Source organism: Diachasmimorpha longicaudata, chromosome 3, assembly GCF_034640455.1.
Source record: "Diachasmimorpha longicaudata isolate KC_UGA_2023 chromosome 3, iyDiaLong2, whole genome shotgun sequence".
Lineage (NCBI taxonomy): Eukaryota > Metazoa > Arthropoda > Insecta > Hymenoptera > Braconidae > Diachasmimorpha > Diachasmimorpha longicaudata.
In genome coordinates this window covers 10,237,233-10,254,232 of record NC_087227.1, presented here as the reverse complement: position 1 = coordinate 10,254,232, position 17,000 = coordinate 10,237,233, and the positions used below count along the sequence as shown (strand labels likewise).

The window sequence follows — 17,000 nt, the reverse complement described above, 5'->3', positions numbered from 1 at the left end:
ATACATTTCCAATGCTATAATATATATGAAATATTGATATACCCTATCTCCTCATTGGAATAATCAGTTCAATATTTCCGCTGTTAATTATTATTACTTAAAGTGCCTCCTCAATGATCCAAAGTTGAGTTTTTCCTATAAAAATACATAAAAGTGACAGGCCAATTCCACAACAATGATGCGCCTATTAACACCTTATTTCAACCTCATAATGTTAGTCTGAAACATCAAATCAGTGCGACCAAGCCTTCGGGGAATGATTTAAATAAATAAAACCAGAAGTTTTCAGCGTGAAAATGCGTTAGACCGGAACAAAAAAATCACTGAAAATCAAGATCACTCGTATATTCTCAAGGCTGTCTATTCAAACAACTCAGTCGTGTTTGAAGCCACACACTAGTTGTAACGCCCAAACAAACTCGATTTTCCAGTGGTCCCCCACCTTGGGCAACGGTCAGTGGAAAGAGAAAGCCTACGAGTGATTCACTTTATAAGACGTCATGAGAGATCCCTACCTTCTGGTACAAACTGACCGTCAGTTTTGTCTCTGCTAGTGAAGGAGAAACTATCCTCAGCACTTGGAATCTCAAATCGAAAACAATAATTGTCATATCCTCAGCATGGAGATGAAGTGGTTACTCTTTATCTTCGTTATTGCTGTGCTAGCTATTAGTGGTGAGTAACAATAATTCTTTCAATAAAAAAAAACGCCTGAAATCGTTCGGAGGACTCAGATTTCAGTTTAACATCGGAATTCCATTCGGTTGAACGAACAATTCTAGCCTTCCAAAATATTTGATGGGAAACGTGTGAAATAACTTCAAGAATAATTCAAATTCAATTGCAATTGAATTTGTGCCGAATATTTGATATAAAGGGGATCTGAGGAAGTCGAAGAATAATAATATTTCTAAGCAATAAATCATCGCATAAAATATTGCTTGTCTTTGGTAACGTGCTACAACGCTTTCTACGAATTCTCTAGATTGCAAAAAATTGGCCTGTATACGACAACAGTACCACGCAGTACTCCGATACTTCGGGACAAACAATTCAGAATAAAGTGTTAAATTGAACTCCATGTCTCATAGACGAATTATTCAATTCACAGCATCAGAGGCAATTTTCTTGGATCATGATTCCTAAATTAATTTGTTAACGAATTATCCCGGCGTTTTCTACGTAAATCTGCTCGTCCAATAGTCAGGAATTATTCAATTATTTCTTCAGCAACAGAACTTTCTCCAACTTTCTTGAGTTGATAATGAAACAATTAAATAATAAAAATCCACATCCCTGGCGTAATAGAAATTAAAATCTACTTCTTCACCATTAGACGATAGTTGAATTCCAGGATCGTCAATCCGGAGATTCTCAATTTTTACCGAGTATTTCTCTCTGTCAAGTTTGTCTCATTCCCAGCTCTCTCTTTATTACCCCGACTTCACGAATTGGTTCTCACATTTTTAGGCATCGATGCAAGGAAAACAAGTAGCAGCCGTCGAGGAGGCAATAGCCACAATCGTGGTTCGTCTTACTCTAGGACAACATCACGGCCTCAACACTCTCAAGGTAACGCATTCCCATACAAATCACACGATTCCTCAATTCATTACCATTCAGCATTCATATAATACCTTTCTGGAAGTTTACGTTGAATTTAAGTATGTGTGTGGGATCTCAGAATCTCATTCACTTCATTGAATCACAATTGAATGATGACATGTGGAACTAATAACTGCAGTTGGTTCCGTAGTTTTCCATTTACCTATCATTTCAATGTTTTGAAGCTCAAAGGGGACAGGAGTACAGAAACTGGGCAAGCAAACTCACCGGGGCTGGTCAAGAAAAAAATCATAAAACTGAGAATCGTCGTCCAGGTACTTCACTAGTCCCATCACATTTCATTATAATACCTGCGATATGATAAAATTATTTGTGGAACCAGTGAGTCTCATTAATAATCTCGTCATTAATAACACATCTGCCGTTATCTCTCCGCCGAACTATTGAATCCATGATTCACCTAATTACATAAGTCGATTCCCTTACGCCATGTTTACATGTTTTTATGACTCATCTCCCTTACTATTGAAAAATCACTAATGTTCGTCATTTATCACTCGCACATCAAAACGAATATTACCGGCTATTTTTTAATTGGAGTCAATTTTATTTGTTGTTTATGTGAACTTCATTCTTCTTTTGAAATGTTAATTACTGATGACGAGGTTTTTTTCTGGTAAAGAGGATCGTTTTCTAGCGAAGTAAATTTAAAATCATCCCAGTGCCTAGCAGAATGAATTTCTGGTGATCATACAACCCGACTTTCTAACAGATTCGTTACAAGAGATCTTCCCTCTTCAAAAAAATAATTCTTCACTCCGTAACATTTTTTTCCCTCCCCGGAATCACTCACGAATCTCTCCCACAGGTTCCAACACCGGAACAATCGGTTGGAACGTCCCGCCGAAGCAAACCCCAACATCAAACGTGAAGCCTTCGGCCCCAGTATCCGATACCGTCTCCAAGACAAGTGCAACCAACGTCCAGAACTCCAACTGGAAGCCCTCGGGTGGTTACGGAGCCAACGGTCAGCCCAACAATCCTTCGACGAACACAGGACATCAAGGAGCACCACCACCGTATAATCCGTCCGTAGGTAGTCACAATCCCCCTCCGTACAGTCAGACATATCACCCACAGAGCCACAATCAGCCGTACGGACCACCTCCTGCATATGGATCGCCATCATATGGAGCTCCTCCATCCTACGGAGGTGGCTACCATGCACCTGGTGGTTACCAATCGCCCGGAGGTTACCACGCACCCGGTGGATACCAATCACCAGGAGGATATCACGCACCTCCAGCCTACAATCCTTATCAGAGTCATTCAGTATCTCCTGGGGTCGGATACAATCCTCCAGTGGGTCATGCACCTCAAACAATACTCGTCCAAGGTGCATCATCCCGACCAGGAATAGGACAGTTAGCCAAGGAAGCTCTTGTATTCGGTGCTGTCACTGCTGGTGTCAACGCTGCCGTCAACAGGATTATTCCTGGAGGAATTTACGGAAATTCTGGACACTATGGTAGCAGCGGAGGGGGTGGAGCTGTGGGAGTTCCGGCCTCTACTCACACCCAGATCACTTATAATAATTATTACAATAATGGAAGTGCCCCGCAACCCGCTGCTGAAGGAGCAGCCGCAGCTCCTGCACCAGCTGCTCCAGCAGCGGCTGCCCCTGCATCCGCTCCTGCGCCTGCTGCTGGGGCACCCGCTGCTAACCCGGCTCCAGAACAACCTAGTCAGAGTTCCAACACCAATGCCAGTCCTGATAAACCGGCGAGTGGAGAGGTACCGAAACCGGCTAATCCTCCCAGTGAGGAAGCTCAATTTCCGAGTCCCCTGGGATACGTGATTACCAAAGCAGAGATTCAGAAGCTGACTGAGGACTTGTTGAGCAAAGATAAAAATAATGCGTTTAAGCATATCACGATGAATTTGCAGGGTCAGAAGACAGATGACAGTGTCACTGATGATGCTGCTGAACCGTGAGTATGCTTTTTCAAATTTCTAATTTAAACCCATACGAAATTTTAGGGAAAATTGTAGTTGTTTGATATTGAAGAAAAATGTCATTTCAATATTATGACTTTTTGACATTTGAGAGACCACAGAAGCAGGGGAATCCCGGTAATGATTTACTTAAATGGGCTAACGATAATTTCAGTATTTTTTCCATATTATTGACTGGTCGATAATGTAAGAGGAATGGACGAGCCCCTGAGTCTCTCTTTTGGTTAATTCATAAGCAGCAGATGAGTTTGTTTCAGGTTAAATGTTAAAGGACATCTCATAAATGTATTCCTTATCAGGTCGTAGAATCACTCGGTTTAAACGTAATGGCACCACTCAAAAATATCTAACTGTTGTCTGGAACCGGTTTTCCTCTTCAGCCCAAGAGTACCCACCAATTTATTAATTTTCCCTATTTCTGTGGCAGCTTATTAACTGTTAAAGACGAAGCCTACGAAATTCCAACAATAAAAGCAGTCGTCGCTCTGCATGATAACTACGAGCTCGATATCAAAGTCAAGGAGATCGTGACACCAGAAAAGCGAAAGGAACAGAACGATCTCTTGGATCAGTTTATGCAAACGGAGATAATGCAGGAAACATTGAAATTCCTAGCGGAGAAGGGATACGTCACAAACGATGAATATGATTTCAAGGATACCTTACGGCGTATCTGGTTCACTCAATTCAAGAGAATTGATGCAGACGCTGGAAGCTCTGGATTCGAAACGGTCTTCCTAGCCGAACAATTCGATAAGGAGATCATTGGAATGCATAATTGGGTGTATTACGCCAAACAGGAGGCCGCGAAGAAGCTGAATTACTTGGGATACATCAAGCAAGAGTCTCTTGGAGATGTAAGTGAACTGAGAAGTTTGCAAGACTTGCGGGAAAATAATTTCTACGTGGAACCGATTTTTTTTCTGTTACAGAAAGGGGCAATCGTGAAACTTCGATCGACCCTTAATGAAATCGTCCAGCCAGTCACAACAATTTTTGTTGGCACATCACCAGAGCTGGAGATGGCTTTGTATACAATGTGTTTCTACACCCGACCGAATTACCCCTGTCCGATAAAACTTGGTGGCACTGATTTCGCGATCATTTCTAATAGAGTAAATTATTTGGGGACAGACATTCTGGTGTCAGCGTACCCAGAGATTTAAAATGTCCTCTCAATAGTTTACCATTTTTACTTTTTTTAATGTGTTAAACTTGAAATTTAAATTTTACGGACTGGATGAACAATTTTATAATGATCCATTAAGAGATATGATGATTTATGAAAAAAATGGTGATACTTGAGTGAACCTCATCGTAAGAGGAACCAGCTGGTAGTCCGAATGCTTCAGATACCAATGTGATAACATTCTAATTCAACGAGATTTTGTAACGAACAAATACTAAATGAAATCAGTAGAAATGGACGTATATTCGCCAGTAAAAGTCCAAACAACCAAAGACATTGTATAATTTTCTTTCCACTTACCTTAAACACCTTCTGATGTCTCCGACTGTAGGCGTTTATCTCCATCAAGGGGACGACTGCTGGTCGACCGTGGGCACAGCGATTCGGTAGCTCCGTCTCAATCCAGTGAGACACAAGGGTTTCACATTGATTCACGTTCAATACGTCACCAAATCTGATAGCACCTGAGATAGATGACAGAAATAAATAGGCGATTGTAGAAAAATTATTGATGGATTGCCCTTCACGAAATTTCATCTCAGTCTCAAAAAGAAAAAAAAAAATTACCATGACAAGCCTCTGAAGCAATAGCATTATGAATCACAATAGGCAAACACTTCACACCACTCTTGCGGATCAACTTCTCTCCAATTTCGATGATCAATTCTTTAACACTTCTCATTGTATTCGCCGTTTTGCTGCATTTTTTTGACAAGAAACAGTTTGGCACTGTTGACACTTCTACACTGTTTCTGCTCTTCTGCTTGAATGTGACACCAAAACATTTTAACACTTGTGAGTTCGTTAGTATCAGAGGCATAACTTCGTCAGGGAGTTCTGAAATCTCCAGTGGGCAATACAGATGGGACAGCGATAGAGTATTTTGATTATATCTGTATTCTGGAACGAAAATTACAAAACTCAATTATTCATTATTGAAAGATGTTTTGATTAGATAATCGCCTTCATTGAATTTCTAATTAAGAGCCCTACCTCGTAGAAGGGCCTCATAACGGATTCTCTCATCCATCGCATGTTGATCAATGATGAGGAGATATTTCTTGTTCTCGTTTTGTGTCACTCCAGCGATGAATTCCTTATTCACTTGGTTTAACACCTGGAACAAACGGTCATGTCATTTCTATTATTCGAAATTCAAAGATTCCACTGATCCGTTAATACAATTATTGTGGTAATTACCTTCATGTTCTTTAATATTGACTTTTCCAAGGTTAGTTCTATTCTTTTCTTCTGGGAGTTTTTGCAGGGTCTGATATGAGAGTCTTGACGTCTTGATAAATTTCCGTATTCAACTAGAATTAATGAGTAATGAGATTGCCGATTATGTGGTCAATTGAAAATTCCTTTTGAGAAATAAGAATTACTCACTTTTATGCTCTCTCCTGTTCCATTTGAGGCCCCCCATGTCTCTCGAGGGATCATAAGTCTCTCTCCTCGTCAACTGCTGCTTTACGGGGAGAAGAGGTCGAAGTTTCTGGGGTAAAAAATTGTAATACATCTGTTGATTAAACTCATGACTCTCAGAGCCTTCATAAATCCAATCAGACCACTCACCAAGATCCTCCAGGTCATAGGAGTTCTCCCAGGAGTTTCCCTCTTTTACCCCTGCTTCATGTGCCCCTCCCCCATCATGTATACTCATATCAGATTCTTCAAAGTCTTCGGGACTTTCGATCAACGAGATGATCTCAACATCACAGGTAGTTTTAGGCTCATTAATAGCATTTCCCATAGAATCTCCCTTGATCCCTTTGTGAGAGCTCTGATATTTCATCGTCGAGGGTCGAAATTTATTGCAGGTGAAGCAGAGCAAAGGCAGGCTGACCTGTTTCAGGTCTGAGGCAAATCTCTTCTTCAAGACTGGACGCTCCCCTTCTTTGGTCTTTCGTTTTTTCGAGTCCTTTCGCTGCCTCGTGACAGGCTCATTGACCTTCAATAGGAAATTGTCCCTCAAGTCCTTCAGAGGGATTGCCTCCAGCTGCAGGAAAAGTGCCCTGACGATACGTAACTCCATAGTCTCCAAGAACCCCTCGTCCTCGACCAAATTCTGGAGGGAGCCATCCGGAGAGTTGATGTAGAGCAGGAAAAGAATTTTTTCCTTCTTCAGGCTGAAGTGAAGACCATTCCCAGTGCCACAGGAATTCACAGTCTTCAAGTAGTTGGTGATGATGATTTTCTTGATTTCTGGACAGTTCACTTCTTCGTTGTTCAAGAATATTCGTTGAATAATTTCTCGAGAACAGTCGTAGCCAAAGTACCCAGTCAGAACTCGATCTCTTATTCTCTCATTCTGAATGGAATGAATCTTTTCAGGAGCCAGGGGTTGATTGCAGATTGTTTGTAGGGTGTGTATGGTTTCGTTCTGTCTTCTAATTCGGAAAATTGTCTCCTTCTTTTCGTCGTCACACAGTGAAAAGAATACGTGAGGGTTATTCAATGCAAAAGCCCCAACAATGGCCTTCAGCTCATGGAAATGAACTCTGGTGGCATCGCCTTTGTCTCGGCTAAACCTCAGAGAAACGGTCGTTCCCGGAAATGCACGCCTCGGGATCGAGCTCTTCTTCCAAACCAAATCTTTCGTCAGGATCTGTCCAACTGTATCGTAATCTTTGTATCTGCTCATAACAAATATGGAGGCTGTAACCGCTCGCAACGCCAGAACGTTCTTCTCGAACAATCGCAGAGCATCAGATGCCCTCAATGCCGGTGCATTCTTTTCACTCGCAATATTTCCCAAATCATCGGGGGACAGGCCTTCCCCGTTATCACCCACAAGCAGACGAAGGGCTTTCTCGTGAAAACGAATAACGATGCAAGATGCACTTGTGCTCAAAGAAGTCGTAACCTATCGCGGTACGAGGGAATGCTAACTCAATGCCATTCTTTTGGAACAATGGAAATAGAAATATTTTACTTACGAGAGCCTTCAGACACTTGTGAACAATTGTGTTGAATGATTCAGACATCTTTCAACAGAAGCCTCAGAAAACGCGAAAATTCGTGAAAAAATATCAGATGGACCCGGACGCGGACGAGTCGGACACCGAACTAATGGATTAAGAAGGATTATCGATTAATCGAAGACAAATTTTTCATCCCCATGCATTGCTATTCATCGTTCGCAACGGGCGACTCATTGTCGATCGATATTTTCGACATGGCATTTTTTTATCCCGACCAACAAAATTCTCCATTGTTCTGTCGACTAATTATATTGATTGACTGAGACAATAGGTACAATTAATCGTCTATATCTTCGTCATTTTTTATCACGTGTTAAAATAGAAAAATACATTATGCAGGTACAACCAGATTGATTAATAGTGTTAGGTGCGAGTCTATGATGAAAAAAAAATCGCAGAAGCAGTTTCACATTTGTTTTATAACTATTCAATTTTTATTTGGACAACATTCAATAGACAGAGTTTCAACAATAAACGAAGTTCAACTTCGATCATTTTAGAAGCCATTCTCAATGATCGAAGACCTGCATTCACAATTTATAATAAATTGTCATCACTTTTATAAATAAAAATTAGAGTTTTGTATTTTCTAACTGAATAGAAAATATTTTCCTCTCATTCTCCCTGCTCATATCATGAAGAAGGAAAGAAAATTTATGGCTTTCGTTGTGTACGTATTTCGTACCCGGGATAACAGTCGGTAGTTATTGTCTTCTATCATATGCTCTCATATTATATAGCATTCGAGGAACATCATTAAATAGATGTCAATTCGTCCAGGGAGAAGGCTGTAATTTATTGTTCGATAGGTTTGTTGGACACTTTGTCGATGAATGTAGCTAGAGTAACGTCTCTCTGGGACACTCCATTAACATCATGAGATGTTAATGTAATGTTAACTTTGTTGTAGACGTTAAACCATTCAGGATGGTGATCCATTTTCTCTGCCTTCAGCGCGACTCTCGTCATAAATCCAAAGGCCTGTGAAAGGCAATCAAATTTCTAATCGATTTGTTATTCCACTTGAAATGATAAGCTAATGTTATAATATGGTAGGATATTAATTTATTTCATAGTTGATATTCACTATGAGATACGTCGAACCTAGAGAAAATATAAAAAATCCACTCTTTCTGTTCTACTTCATCACATGTCACACCCGTATTACTCAACCATAATCACCTCGTTGAAGTCCTTGAAGGTAAATTCCTTGTAGAGGACATCTCTCTCCTCTCGAAGGGTCCACCCATTCTTGACCAATCCTGTCAACACGGTTTTCCTCTCCTCAGTGCTCAATTTCCCCTGCAAAATCATAAAAAAATCACAAAAAATATGAGAATAAATAAGTAAAATCAATTCTTCAAGACCTAATGACATACATCGAGTCAACAGGTGTTTTAAATCTCGCCGGAGCCCATGATCTCAATCTCATCAGGCAGTAAACAGAATTACAACCTCAAAATGCTAATTGAAATGCTCGTAACTGTTGCTGATATAATCGAGATGACTAATATAATTGAAAGAATGATTACTTACCATCTTTTTCTTGGTGACTGGTCCAGTTGTGGCGTATGACAATGAGGGAGAGTGGAATAACGATCGAATTCCCCCACTCGTCAACACCCGCTTACTTACCGCTGCCGCCATTTTTATTTGTTGTCCTTCGATCGATAACCTATGGCTTTCACTTGATACCGAATGATTTTTCGCGGATTCAATCTTATCGTTAGTAATGTTTTATAAATAAATTCACGAATTGTAATTAATTCGATGTATTTACACGGAAAGAACGAGGTTATTAATTTTTTTTCCATTTCAGATATTTAAATATCACAAATGGAGAATAATCAGGACCCAATCAGGCTTGGGTAAGAACATTATGGTCAATTTTAAAAATATTCCAAGAAGAAAGAGCTGCTGAGGAATCATCACAAAATATTTTTTATAAATAATTTTATGAGCTGGAAAAATATTTTTGTCATATGAAGTCTTGCCATTTTCCATATTTTCAATGAACACTTGTCTCGGTCAGGAGTGTTATATTATTTTCTGATAAAAATTAGCACAAAAGCGTAAAGTACCACGAAATATTACCAAGATAGGTGGACGTCCGAATAAAGTCTCATATCAAGACCAGTGAGCATATATATATAAGGCGACCTATGTTTTGTGCAGCACTTGGAAAAATCATTGTACAAAGTCTCGAAGATTTTGAAATTTCGCAGGCTTTGAAATTGTTAAACTAAGCTATGGCATTACTAAAAATTATCTTTTTTGTGGCAGCCGTTGCCCTCGGCGGTGCTGCTTTCGCATCTGCAAGTATTACGCAGTCTTTGAGACGTGATGACTAATGGTATGGTCTTTCAGAGTATTCGGAAATTATTATTAATCGTTAATTTAGGGAATTTTCAGTGAGAAGCACAAATGTGATTTCTATTTTATTTACAGGTTCTTTAACAGATGAGTTGCTTCATTACACTATGACTGCAATTATTCCATATTCTTCTAGATATTTTTCTAATCACACTTCCCATGGCTTCAATTATTCTCAGTCCTTTCAAATTCGGAATTACATTTATCTATGTAACTTGCCTGATTACCTATCTTTTTGGGGCACTTATTCCCAAGATCTCTTGACAGAATATTCCAAACATGACCTACCGATTGTAAATGCTTCTGTGTAATTAAAACTATAGTGAATAAAGTGTAATGAGCATAAAAAATGTAAACCCAAAAGAAATTTTATTAAGAACTGGAATTTATTTTGCTCTGGAATTCTCATTTTTTCTGAAGCTGCAATGGAATTGTCGACGTTGATGACGAGTCATTCCACGAGGAAAATATGAACAAACAATGAGTGAGTTATAGTACCTGCCAGAATATGGAGTGAAAATTATTTATGCAAAGGCAAAAATGTGCATAGACAACAACATATCGCTCGGCTGCCAATGACGTCAGGATTATCCGCATTCCACAGTTTTTCGAGTTATTTTGTCTAATTAACTATTGCTAAAACTGGACATTCCTGCTCTGATAAAGAAATTAACTAATGGAATCGTGCATCAAGTGCGCAAGCAGAACTTTCCTCCGAATAATTTAAACATTAAATGAAGACAAGTTCTGCTAATAAAAAATCCCTTAACATGTCGAAAAATCCCTGTTGAGCGATACCATGGAAAAGCCCTTTTCCACCTGACAAAATATTCATAAAAAATATTTCACGATATCTCATCCCAAGAGGGGAGGTGAAGCAACTACCTGAAAGTCGATCCGATTACTCGAACTTCCAGGAAGAAATTCGGGGCCATCTGAGGCACAGACCCGAGCGAAATCCTTCGGAGTTTAAAATAGACCCCCACGAAAACTTCAAATTGTGATTTCCTTCTTTTCCGGAGTTGATTATCTATTCACACGCCACCCCCGCCCTAAATATTTCCCGGAAATAGCAAATATGTAAAGCGTAAAACACGAGGAAATATTGCCCTGATAGTATATAAGGCGGGTTATTATCTTTGCCCATTGCAGGACAAGTAAAACCGAATTGCATTAGCCACTCGGTCTTCATTGTGGGAACAACCACCGAACACTATTGTTGGTTTACAAAATAGTGATGGAGATGACTAAAATATTTTTCATCGTGGCAGCTGTTGCTCTCATCGGTTGTACCTTTGCTGCGCCTAGTGGTGATGATTTTTTCATAATTTTTTAAATGTTATAAAAGTGAAAAAGTGGATTATTTCGGTTCAAAGTGGCTTCGCGAAATAATGGGAAGAAATATTAGGATTAGTGTCTCCCTTTCTCTCCCTGTTTGAATTTCAATCGAGAGGAACGGACTATTCGAAATAATTACCCAATTTCTGAGCCTATCCCTTTAAGTAATACTAAAATTGCTGATTGAATTGGATTTTAAATAAATGCGTTTGATTATAGGAGATAACACAGACTTAGATGTGACCGATCAAGGAAGATGCATGACAATTTCTGGGTATACACTGTGTATTGGTGATTTACCTCGGATTTTCGAAAAAGCCCAGGAGTTCTTCGACGTGTGGATTTGCGGCGTGTTCTCGTCGTTATACCCAGCTGTCTTATCAATATGTCCAAAGTAGATATAAAAGAATATGTAACCTATTTTTCCACTTGGAATAAAGCCTATTGAGAACATCAAAGTAATTCTTTTTCTCTTCGACCACGAGAAGCTTAAACATAAGAAAAATTATAAAGTGAAGAAATCTTTCCTGAAATCACTCATGAACAAGATAATGACATAATTAACACCACCATTTCAACAATTGAAATTTTTTCGAAGTGTGAAAACTTTTAATTTATGAATGCACTGTCAACTCTTAGAAATTTTTCATGTCCGCATATGATAACTATTATGATTTATTATTCTGATAACTTCTATGCAGAGAACCTGGTCAAGCATGACTCATTCTTCCCTACATTAGAATAATGCGAAACAAACACAAATGGAGTAATAAAAATTCAAACATGAAAAATATCTTATCATTTATTGAGTCCATTAAAGTAGAAGAATTGCTGAATTAATAATTCTAGTTTGTAATTTACATGGTTTTCTTCTTTCCACGAGGTACCAGGGTTGGGGCAGCTGGTAATGGCACCTTTAAGACGACTACTTTCTTATCAGTTTTGACTGGAACTGCACCAACTAGTCTAGCCAAATCTTGAAGCTTCTTCAGACCTAATCGGCCCGTTATGAGAGTGGCGAACAACGTCAGGTCTAGTTTAAAGTCCAATATCATGAGCGCCAAGATCATGCAGTGGAGGAGGGCCTTGTCTCGTATACTCGTGGGTCGTAGTCTAAGGAAAACGGAATAACGGTTCGATTGACTATCCAAAAATTATTTATAAAAGTATCGTAAATTGTTACATTTCAATTATTCCTTGAATCCAATTTTTTTTTAAGGACTTCAAATTAAATTTTCAGCCAAACTGAATTTTCAGTATAAGGTCAATTAGGGTTAATATTGTATCCTCAAATTTACCTTTCCGAGGCACCAGTTACACTGTAAGTCTCGAGGATATACTGCGAAGCTTCTGGAGAAACAGAACAAATGTCCTTCGTCTTCTTCTTCATATTTCTTGCTGGCATATTCAACCAGGTAGCAACCGAGTAAATAAATTCCAATACAGCGATTTTTTTGTCCATCTTGGGACTGCCCGCAATATTCTTGAGCGCTAGTGAATAAAATTCCGAATTCCTAGAACGAAATAAATACAGGTTAATACCCTGGGATGGAAAATTTTTCCCAATCAATATTTAAAAAATAACGAGATCAGGAACGTCACTTCATTAGACACCTGCAGGTGGATAACACATTAGATTATAATATTTTAAATACGGTACCTTTCCAGGGCTTGAATATATTCCGCTTGAGACTGCAATGTCTTGAGAACATCCTTGGGGATGAGATCATGGAGATTGTAAACATGTTCCACAAGTGCTGCTTCTCTGTTGCATGGAGGTAAGTGCGCCGACTGCTCATCAATTTGAATCGTCAGGTCGTCTCTGTTAATTTCTACGTCTGAAATAAATTAAAAAAAGATTGCCTGAGTCTTCTCGTGTAATTTATCTAGAAAATTCATCAACTAAACATATCATCAAGGATAGCTCATCCCCAGAACTATAAATCCACGTACTAGCGATAGTCTCCTCCAGTTGCTCCTGGGCAGCCTCGATATTGACCTTCATCTTCTCGTACTGTTCAGTCCTTCGTTTGACTTTCTTGGAGCCGAACGTTCTGTTGAGCATCATGAGTCTGTTTCCATCCAGATCGTTATTCCTCTCGGGCTCACGGTCCAGCACAGGAGCTACCTGCCACCGCTCCGCCTGAACTAGTCGCACTTTCCCAGTCTTCTTGTTGTGAATTGCCAACATCGTGTAGGTCAGCTCCTTGGCAGGATCTGGTCGGTACCCTCGATATACAACTTGACCATTGGACATTGCCACAAGGGTTTTCTTCGCCTTCTCGTCATAAAACACTCCTGACTTCATTTTCTTCGCTTCTGTGTCTTTCAGTTGACCATTTTGGAAGTTAACTATGAAACACAAATTGACAATGACATTAGCAAGACATTAGTTCCCATATGACATGGAATAAAAAATCTGAGAGAGAAGTTGAAGAGGTTAGCTTTGAAGTGAAATATCACTCACCAATGATCGGCTGAATTTTTCGGGGTTGAATCACCACCTCCTCAATTTCTGCGTCCACTTTCATTATAAATAATTATTTATCACCAAAATTAACTAAGAAATTATCTGCTATAGCTTCGTTCGGCCACACGTGTGCACAGAGTGTTTATACTTGCCGAGAAAAATAAAGTTTTAAGACGCGCCTGCGTAGGCAACTCGTAATATAGCGGCAAATTCAAATAATTGACATGATCCTATTGATGACGGATGATGCATTATTAAAGCTCCCCCAATTCAATACTTGAATTCAGTGGGTATCAGAATAATTATAGAAAACCATCTATTACTGCTCTATTGCACAAAAATATAATAAACATATTTTCACGTCCTCTAAGCAATTGCTTATCTGATTATGTGGACAGAGTCCCTAATGTTTCGAAAATTCCGTTAGTCATTGTATTTAAATGACATTCATCATTCCAAGATGAGTAAATATTTGAAAAGTCCCCATAAATACAGTTTTCTATACGCTCTTCACTTTTCCCAGTCCAGGAATTGGTGTTGATCTTGCTCCTAACTGGCAGAAGTTAAAGTCATGGTGGAAGAGTACCTGCAGGGCGAGTGTCATATTTTCCAACTCTTCTGATTGTCACCCCTTGTCCTCAGTTCTGTCTGCACGTGGAGCCTGATACGATATCAGCGTATTCTCGAGTGGTAGAATAATTTCTCAAAAGAACAAAGGACCCATTCAGAATAATTTCGCATTGCTTTGTGTAATGAAGAGCTATAGAAAATCATTATCAGAATCTGTATAATCCAAAAGTTTGATAATTTGTAAGTATAACCAAACATAAATGGTTTAGAGAATTAATTAAGTCGAATTGAATTTACCCCTCTTGCTATCTACGAAATCTTCTCAGCACAAAAAGACAACGATCATGTCGGTTCGGGACACCTTGCTGCTGATCTTCTTCATGACGATTCTAACGAACGATGTTCAGAGTCGTCCAGACCTCGACTGGTTTGACAGTGTAGCTGTTCGTCTGTTTCATTCCGGTCATACACACACAGCTATAATTATAAATCAAAGGAGTTCAGATAATGCTGACACTGTGAAAAACGAATTATTTCCGAAAATCATGGAGACTGTTCCAAGTGTTGTGGTTGAAATGGATAATGGAGTCATTAAGTGGAAACCATTGGAGTTTGGTGTTATCAATAAGTACACCACTGCTTTGCTGTTCATAGTCTATGCGGATTATTCTGGAGACAATGGACAAATATATGAAGTGATGCGTGAGGTGAATCAACTGCCAGACTTGTCGATCAATTACCTTCTCGTCATACTGAGAACATCTGGAAACGTGGTAAGAGGTATAGAAAATATTTTACAGCATGCCTGGAACGAATCAATGTCGAACATTTTGATTGTCGAGAATCAACAGGTGAAGAAAATCCACAAAAACAAGGAAGTATCAGCAGACGATACGAAATTTGGTTGTAAAAAGTTGGCATGCTATGGAGTGAATAGCAAAATCATCGACGACAGCTCAGTCCAAGTGATTATGCATCAGTTCAATTTTTTCGCCAAAATATTTTATCATCAGGTGTTCCAAAGTGGTATTGAGATATTTCCAAATTTTGGAAAAAATAGGCACGGCCATCCACTAGTGGTATGGCCTCCCCGTAATTTCTACCGACCAGTTGTCAAAAATATGGCTCCAGTATTGAACTTTACGATCTTGGAAGTTTATGATAAGATGAAAGCCGATATGTTGTACGGGGCGGAAATTATGTTCGATGATAATCCGATATTACCAAATTTCACTGTACCAGACTTGATGCGGTCAATAGAACTCGTGATGTTAATTCCAAACACATATAAGTTAAACACAACGCTGATCAACAAATCTATTGCGATTATGAGTCTCTTATTTGCCATCATTGGGACCATTTCGTTACTGGCAGTTCTTCTAAAGTTGGATCAGAAAATTTGGAATACATCAAATCTTTTTGCTATGATGTTCTCAATTACTGTCAGTTCTAAGCCTTCTAGAACGAATCAAAGAATATTATTCTTGCTCATTGTCATTTTGGGCTTCCTGTACTCCAGTGACGTCTACAGTTCATTAACAAATATAGGGACTGATCCGCTATTGATAGCACGAACATACAATACATTCGAGGATATTGATGAAACAGGCCTGTACTTGAAGATGACTAATTTCGATTTTCATATTTTCATAGGAGCAGAAGATGCTAAATTGAACTTGAAACATAAGGTTTTCATCTATAATGAGCTATTTGCCGACGAAATGAATAACCCAACAAATTTTTGTTATTTACTAACCAAAAAAAAAGCCTTTCATTTTAAAAATAAATGTGCTTCAATGAACCGTCAAGAGCTTTGGACAGTAGGAAAGCCAATTTTTGGCTATTACAAACGCAATATCTATTTTCATCACGGTTTACCTGGTCAACAACAATTGAGAAATACTATGACACGATTTCGCGAATCCGGCCTCTTGAATCGTTGGTTTTCCGATACTGACAATGGGACCATGTACCGTAACGATAAAAATGATATAGCAAACGGGATAAATAAAAAATCGGAAACTAAGTTTCTGAAATTTCTTATTATACTTAATGTTTTCGGAATTTCTCTCGCCTCGATCGTATTTATTGGAGAACTGCTGGTTTATCATGTCAAAAAGCTGATTGAGAAGCTCCACATTGTGTCTACGCAGCGTGCTAAGAAGAAAACGATACACAGGAAGTAATGATCTGTAATTCATTATTTTCACTTTTTGTCTCCATTGGAAGCCATTAACGATCTTTACTGTTGATCTCGTCACTTGGAGAAATCCAAGCCATATGGCTTCTCAGAACAAGGGGACTCCGAGAGACACAGCTTTCCGTTCATAGTTTAAATAATAATATTTATGTATAAATTCAAAAAGAGTATTAAAAATAAATATTAGAAAACGAGTTCCTAAAAGTCAATTAACTATTTTTCATCACGGAAAACCTGGCTTCAATTCTGGTATCGAGATCCATCGGCTTCAATTGATCAAGTTTCACCACAGCA

At 38.9% G+C, this 17,000-nt stretch overlaps 5 protein-coding genes across 8 annotated transcripts; 2 read left to right on the top strand and 3 right to left on the bottom strand.

The window, feature by feature from the left end:
- LOC135160699 (DNA mismatch repair protein MutL-like) lies at window positions 1–7,828 on the bottom strand. 2 transcript variants are annotated; one of them, XM_064117536.1, is made up of 7 exons: window positions 7,711–7,828; window positions 6,161–7,637; window positions 5,972–6,084; window positions 5,765–5,888; window positions 5,339–5,671; window positions 5,072–5,235; window positions 1–135 (listed from the first exon to the last, which is right to left on the bottom strand). In XM_064117536.1, exons 1-7 carry the CDS (start codon window positions 7,756–7,758, stop codon window positions 94–96), a joined length of 2,301 nt encoding a protein of 766 aa, XP_063973606.1. In that variant the 5' UTR covers window positions 7,759–7,828; the 3' UTR covers window positions 1–93. The 2 variants fall into 2 exon arrangements, with proteins under 2 accessions (XP_063973606.1, XP_063973605.1); XM_064117535.1 differs by lacking the exon at window positions 1–135 and having other exon boundaries at window positions 4,862–5,235.
- On the top strand, window positions 515–5,043 carry LOC135160700 (endoribonuclease CG2145-like). Of its 2 annotated transcripts, XM_064117537.1 has the most exons (6): window positions 515–675; window positions 1,471–1,572; window positions 1,791–1,880; window positions 2,435–3,557; window positions 4,010–4,439; window positions 4,515–5,043. In XM_064117537.1, the coding sequence occupies exons 1-6, from the start codon at window positions 621–623 to the stop codon at window positions 4,746–4,748; spliced, it is 2,034 nt and encodes a 677-aa protein (XP_063973607.1). In that variant the 5' UTR covers window positions 515–620; the 3' UTR covers window positions 4,749–5,043. The 2 variants fall into 2 exon arrangements, with proteins under 2 accessions (XP_063973607.1, XP_063973608.1); XM_064117538.1 differs by lacking the exon at window positions 1,791–1,880.
- A 338-nt stretch (window positions 7,829–8,166) lies between the features above and the next one.
- Window positions 8,167–9,438, bottom strand: LOC135160496 (putative pterin-4-alpha-carbinolamine dehydratase). The gene is made up of 3 exons (XM_064117090.1): window positions 9,292–9,438; window positions 8,938–9,057; window positions 8,167–8,736 (listed from the first exon to the last, which is right to left on the bottom strand). Exons 1-3 carry the CDS (start codon window positions 9,400–9,402, stop codon window positions 8,551–8,553), a joined length of 417 nt encoding a protein of 138 aa, XP_063973160.1. The 5' UTR covers window positions 9,403–9,438; the 3' UTR covers window positions 8,167–8,550.
- Window positions 9,439–10,268: 830 nt separating this feature from the next.
- LOC135160492 (uncharacterized) lies at window positions 10,269–14,104 on the bottom strand. Its single transcript, XM_064117081.1, has 6 exons — window positions 13,934–14,104; window positions 13,420–13,818; window positions 13,127–13,304; window positions 12,765–12,980; window positions 12,328–12,579; window positions 10,269–11,954 (listed from the first exon to the last, which is right to left on the bottom strand). Exons 1-6 carry the CDS (start codon window positions 13,995–13,997, stop codon window positions 11,714–11,716), a joined length of 1,350 nt encoding a protein of 449 aa, XP_063973151.1. The 5' UTR covers window positions 13,998–14,104; the 3' UTR covers window positions 10,269–11,713.
- A 130-nt stretch (window positions 14,105–14,234) lies between these two features.
- LOC135160489 (uncharacterized) lies at window positions 14,235–16,914 on the top strand. Of its 2 annotated transcripts, XM_064117079.1 has the most exons (3): window positions 14,235–14,746; window positions 14,833–15,279; window positions 15,358–16,914. In XM_064117079.1, the coding sequence occupies exons 2-3, from the start codon at window positions 14,851–14,853 to the stop codon at window positions 16,690–16,692; spliced, it is 1,764 nt and encodes a 587-aa protein (XP_063973149.1). In that variant the 5' UTR covers window positions 14,235–14,746; window positions 14,833–14,850; the 3' UTR covers window positions 16,693–16,914. The 2 variants fall into 2 exon arrangements, with proteins under 2 accessions (XP_063973149.1, XP_063973148.1); XM_064117078.1 differs by having other exon boundaries at window positions 14,833–16,914.
- The last annotated feature ends 86 nt before the right edge of the window (window positions 16,915–17,000 follow it).

Bases quoted from the DNA above. Each gene is read 5' to 3' on its own strand.
- LOC135160700 (XM_064117537.1), top strand. From the start codon at position 621: ATGGAGATGAAGTGGTTACTCTTTATCTTCGTTATTGCTGTGCTAGCT. The intron at 3,558-4,009 runs GTGAGTATGCTT...TTTCTGTGGCAG, and splicing joins ACTGATGATGCTGCTGAACC to CTTATTAACTGTTAAAGACG. The intron at 4,440-4,514 runs GTAAGTGAACTG...TTTCTGTTACAG, and splicing joins AGCAAGAGTCTCTTGGAGAT to AAAGGGGCAATCGTGAAACT.
- LOC135160699 (XM_064117535.1), bottom strand. From the start codon at position 7,758: ATGTCTGAATCATTCAACACAATTGTTCACAAGTGTCTGAAGGCTCTC. The intron at 7,638-7,710 runs GTAAGTAAAATA...GTACCGCGATAG, and splicing joins ACAAGTGTCTGAAGGCTCTC to GTTACGACTTCTTTGAGCAC. The intron at 5,236-5,338 runs GTAATTTTTTTT...CATCTATCTCAG, and splicing joins TGCTTCAGAGGCTTGTCATG to GTGCTATCAGATTTGGTGAC.
- LOC135160496 (XM_064117090.1), bottom strand. From the start codon at position 9,402: ATGGCGGCAGCGGTAAGTAAGCGGGTGTTGACGAGTGGGGGAATTCGA. The intron at 9,058-9,291 runs GTAAGTAATCAT...ATGATTTTGCAG, and splicing joins CAGTCACCAAGAAAAAGATG to GGGAAATTGAGCACTGAGGA. The intron at 8,737-8,937 runs GTGATTATGGTT...TGCCTTTCACAG, and splicing joins CCTTCAAGGACTTCAACGAG to GCCTTTGGATTTATGACGAG.
- LOC135160492 (XM_064117081.1), bottom strand. From the start codon at position 13,997: ATGAAAGTGGACGCAGAAATTGAGGAGGTGGTGATTCAACCCCGAAAA. The intron at 13,305-13,419 runs GTACGTGGATTT...AATTTATTTCAG, and splicing joins ACTGGAGGAGACTATCGCTA to ACGTAGAAATTAACAGAGAC. The intron at 12,981-13,126 runs GTACCGTATTTA...ATTTCGTTCTAG, and splicing joins TATATTCAAGCCCTGGAAAG to GAATTCGGAATTTTATTCAC.
- LOC135160489 (XM_064117078.1), top strand. From the start codon at position 14,851: ATGTCGGTTCGGGACACCTTGCTGCTGATCTTCTTCATGACGATTCTA.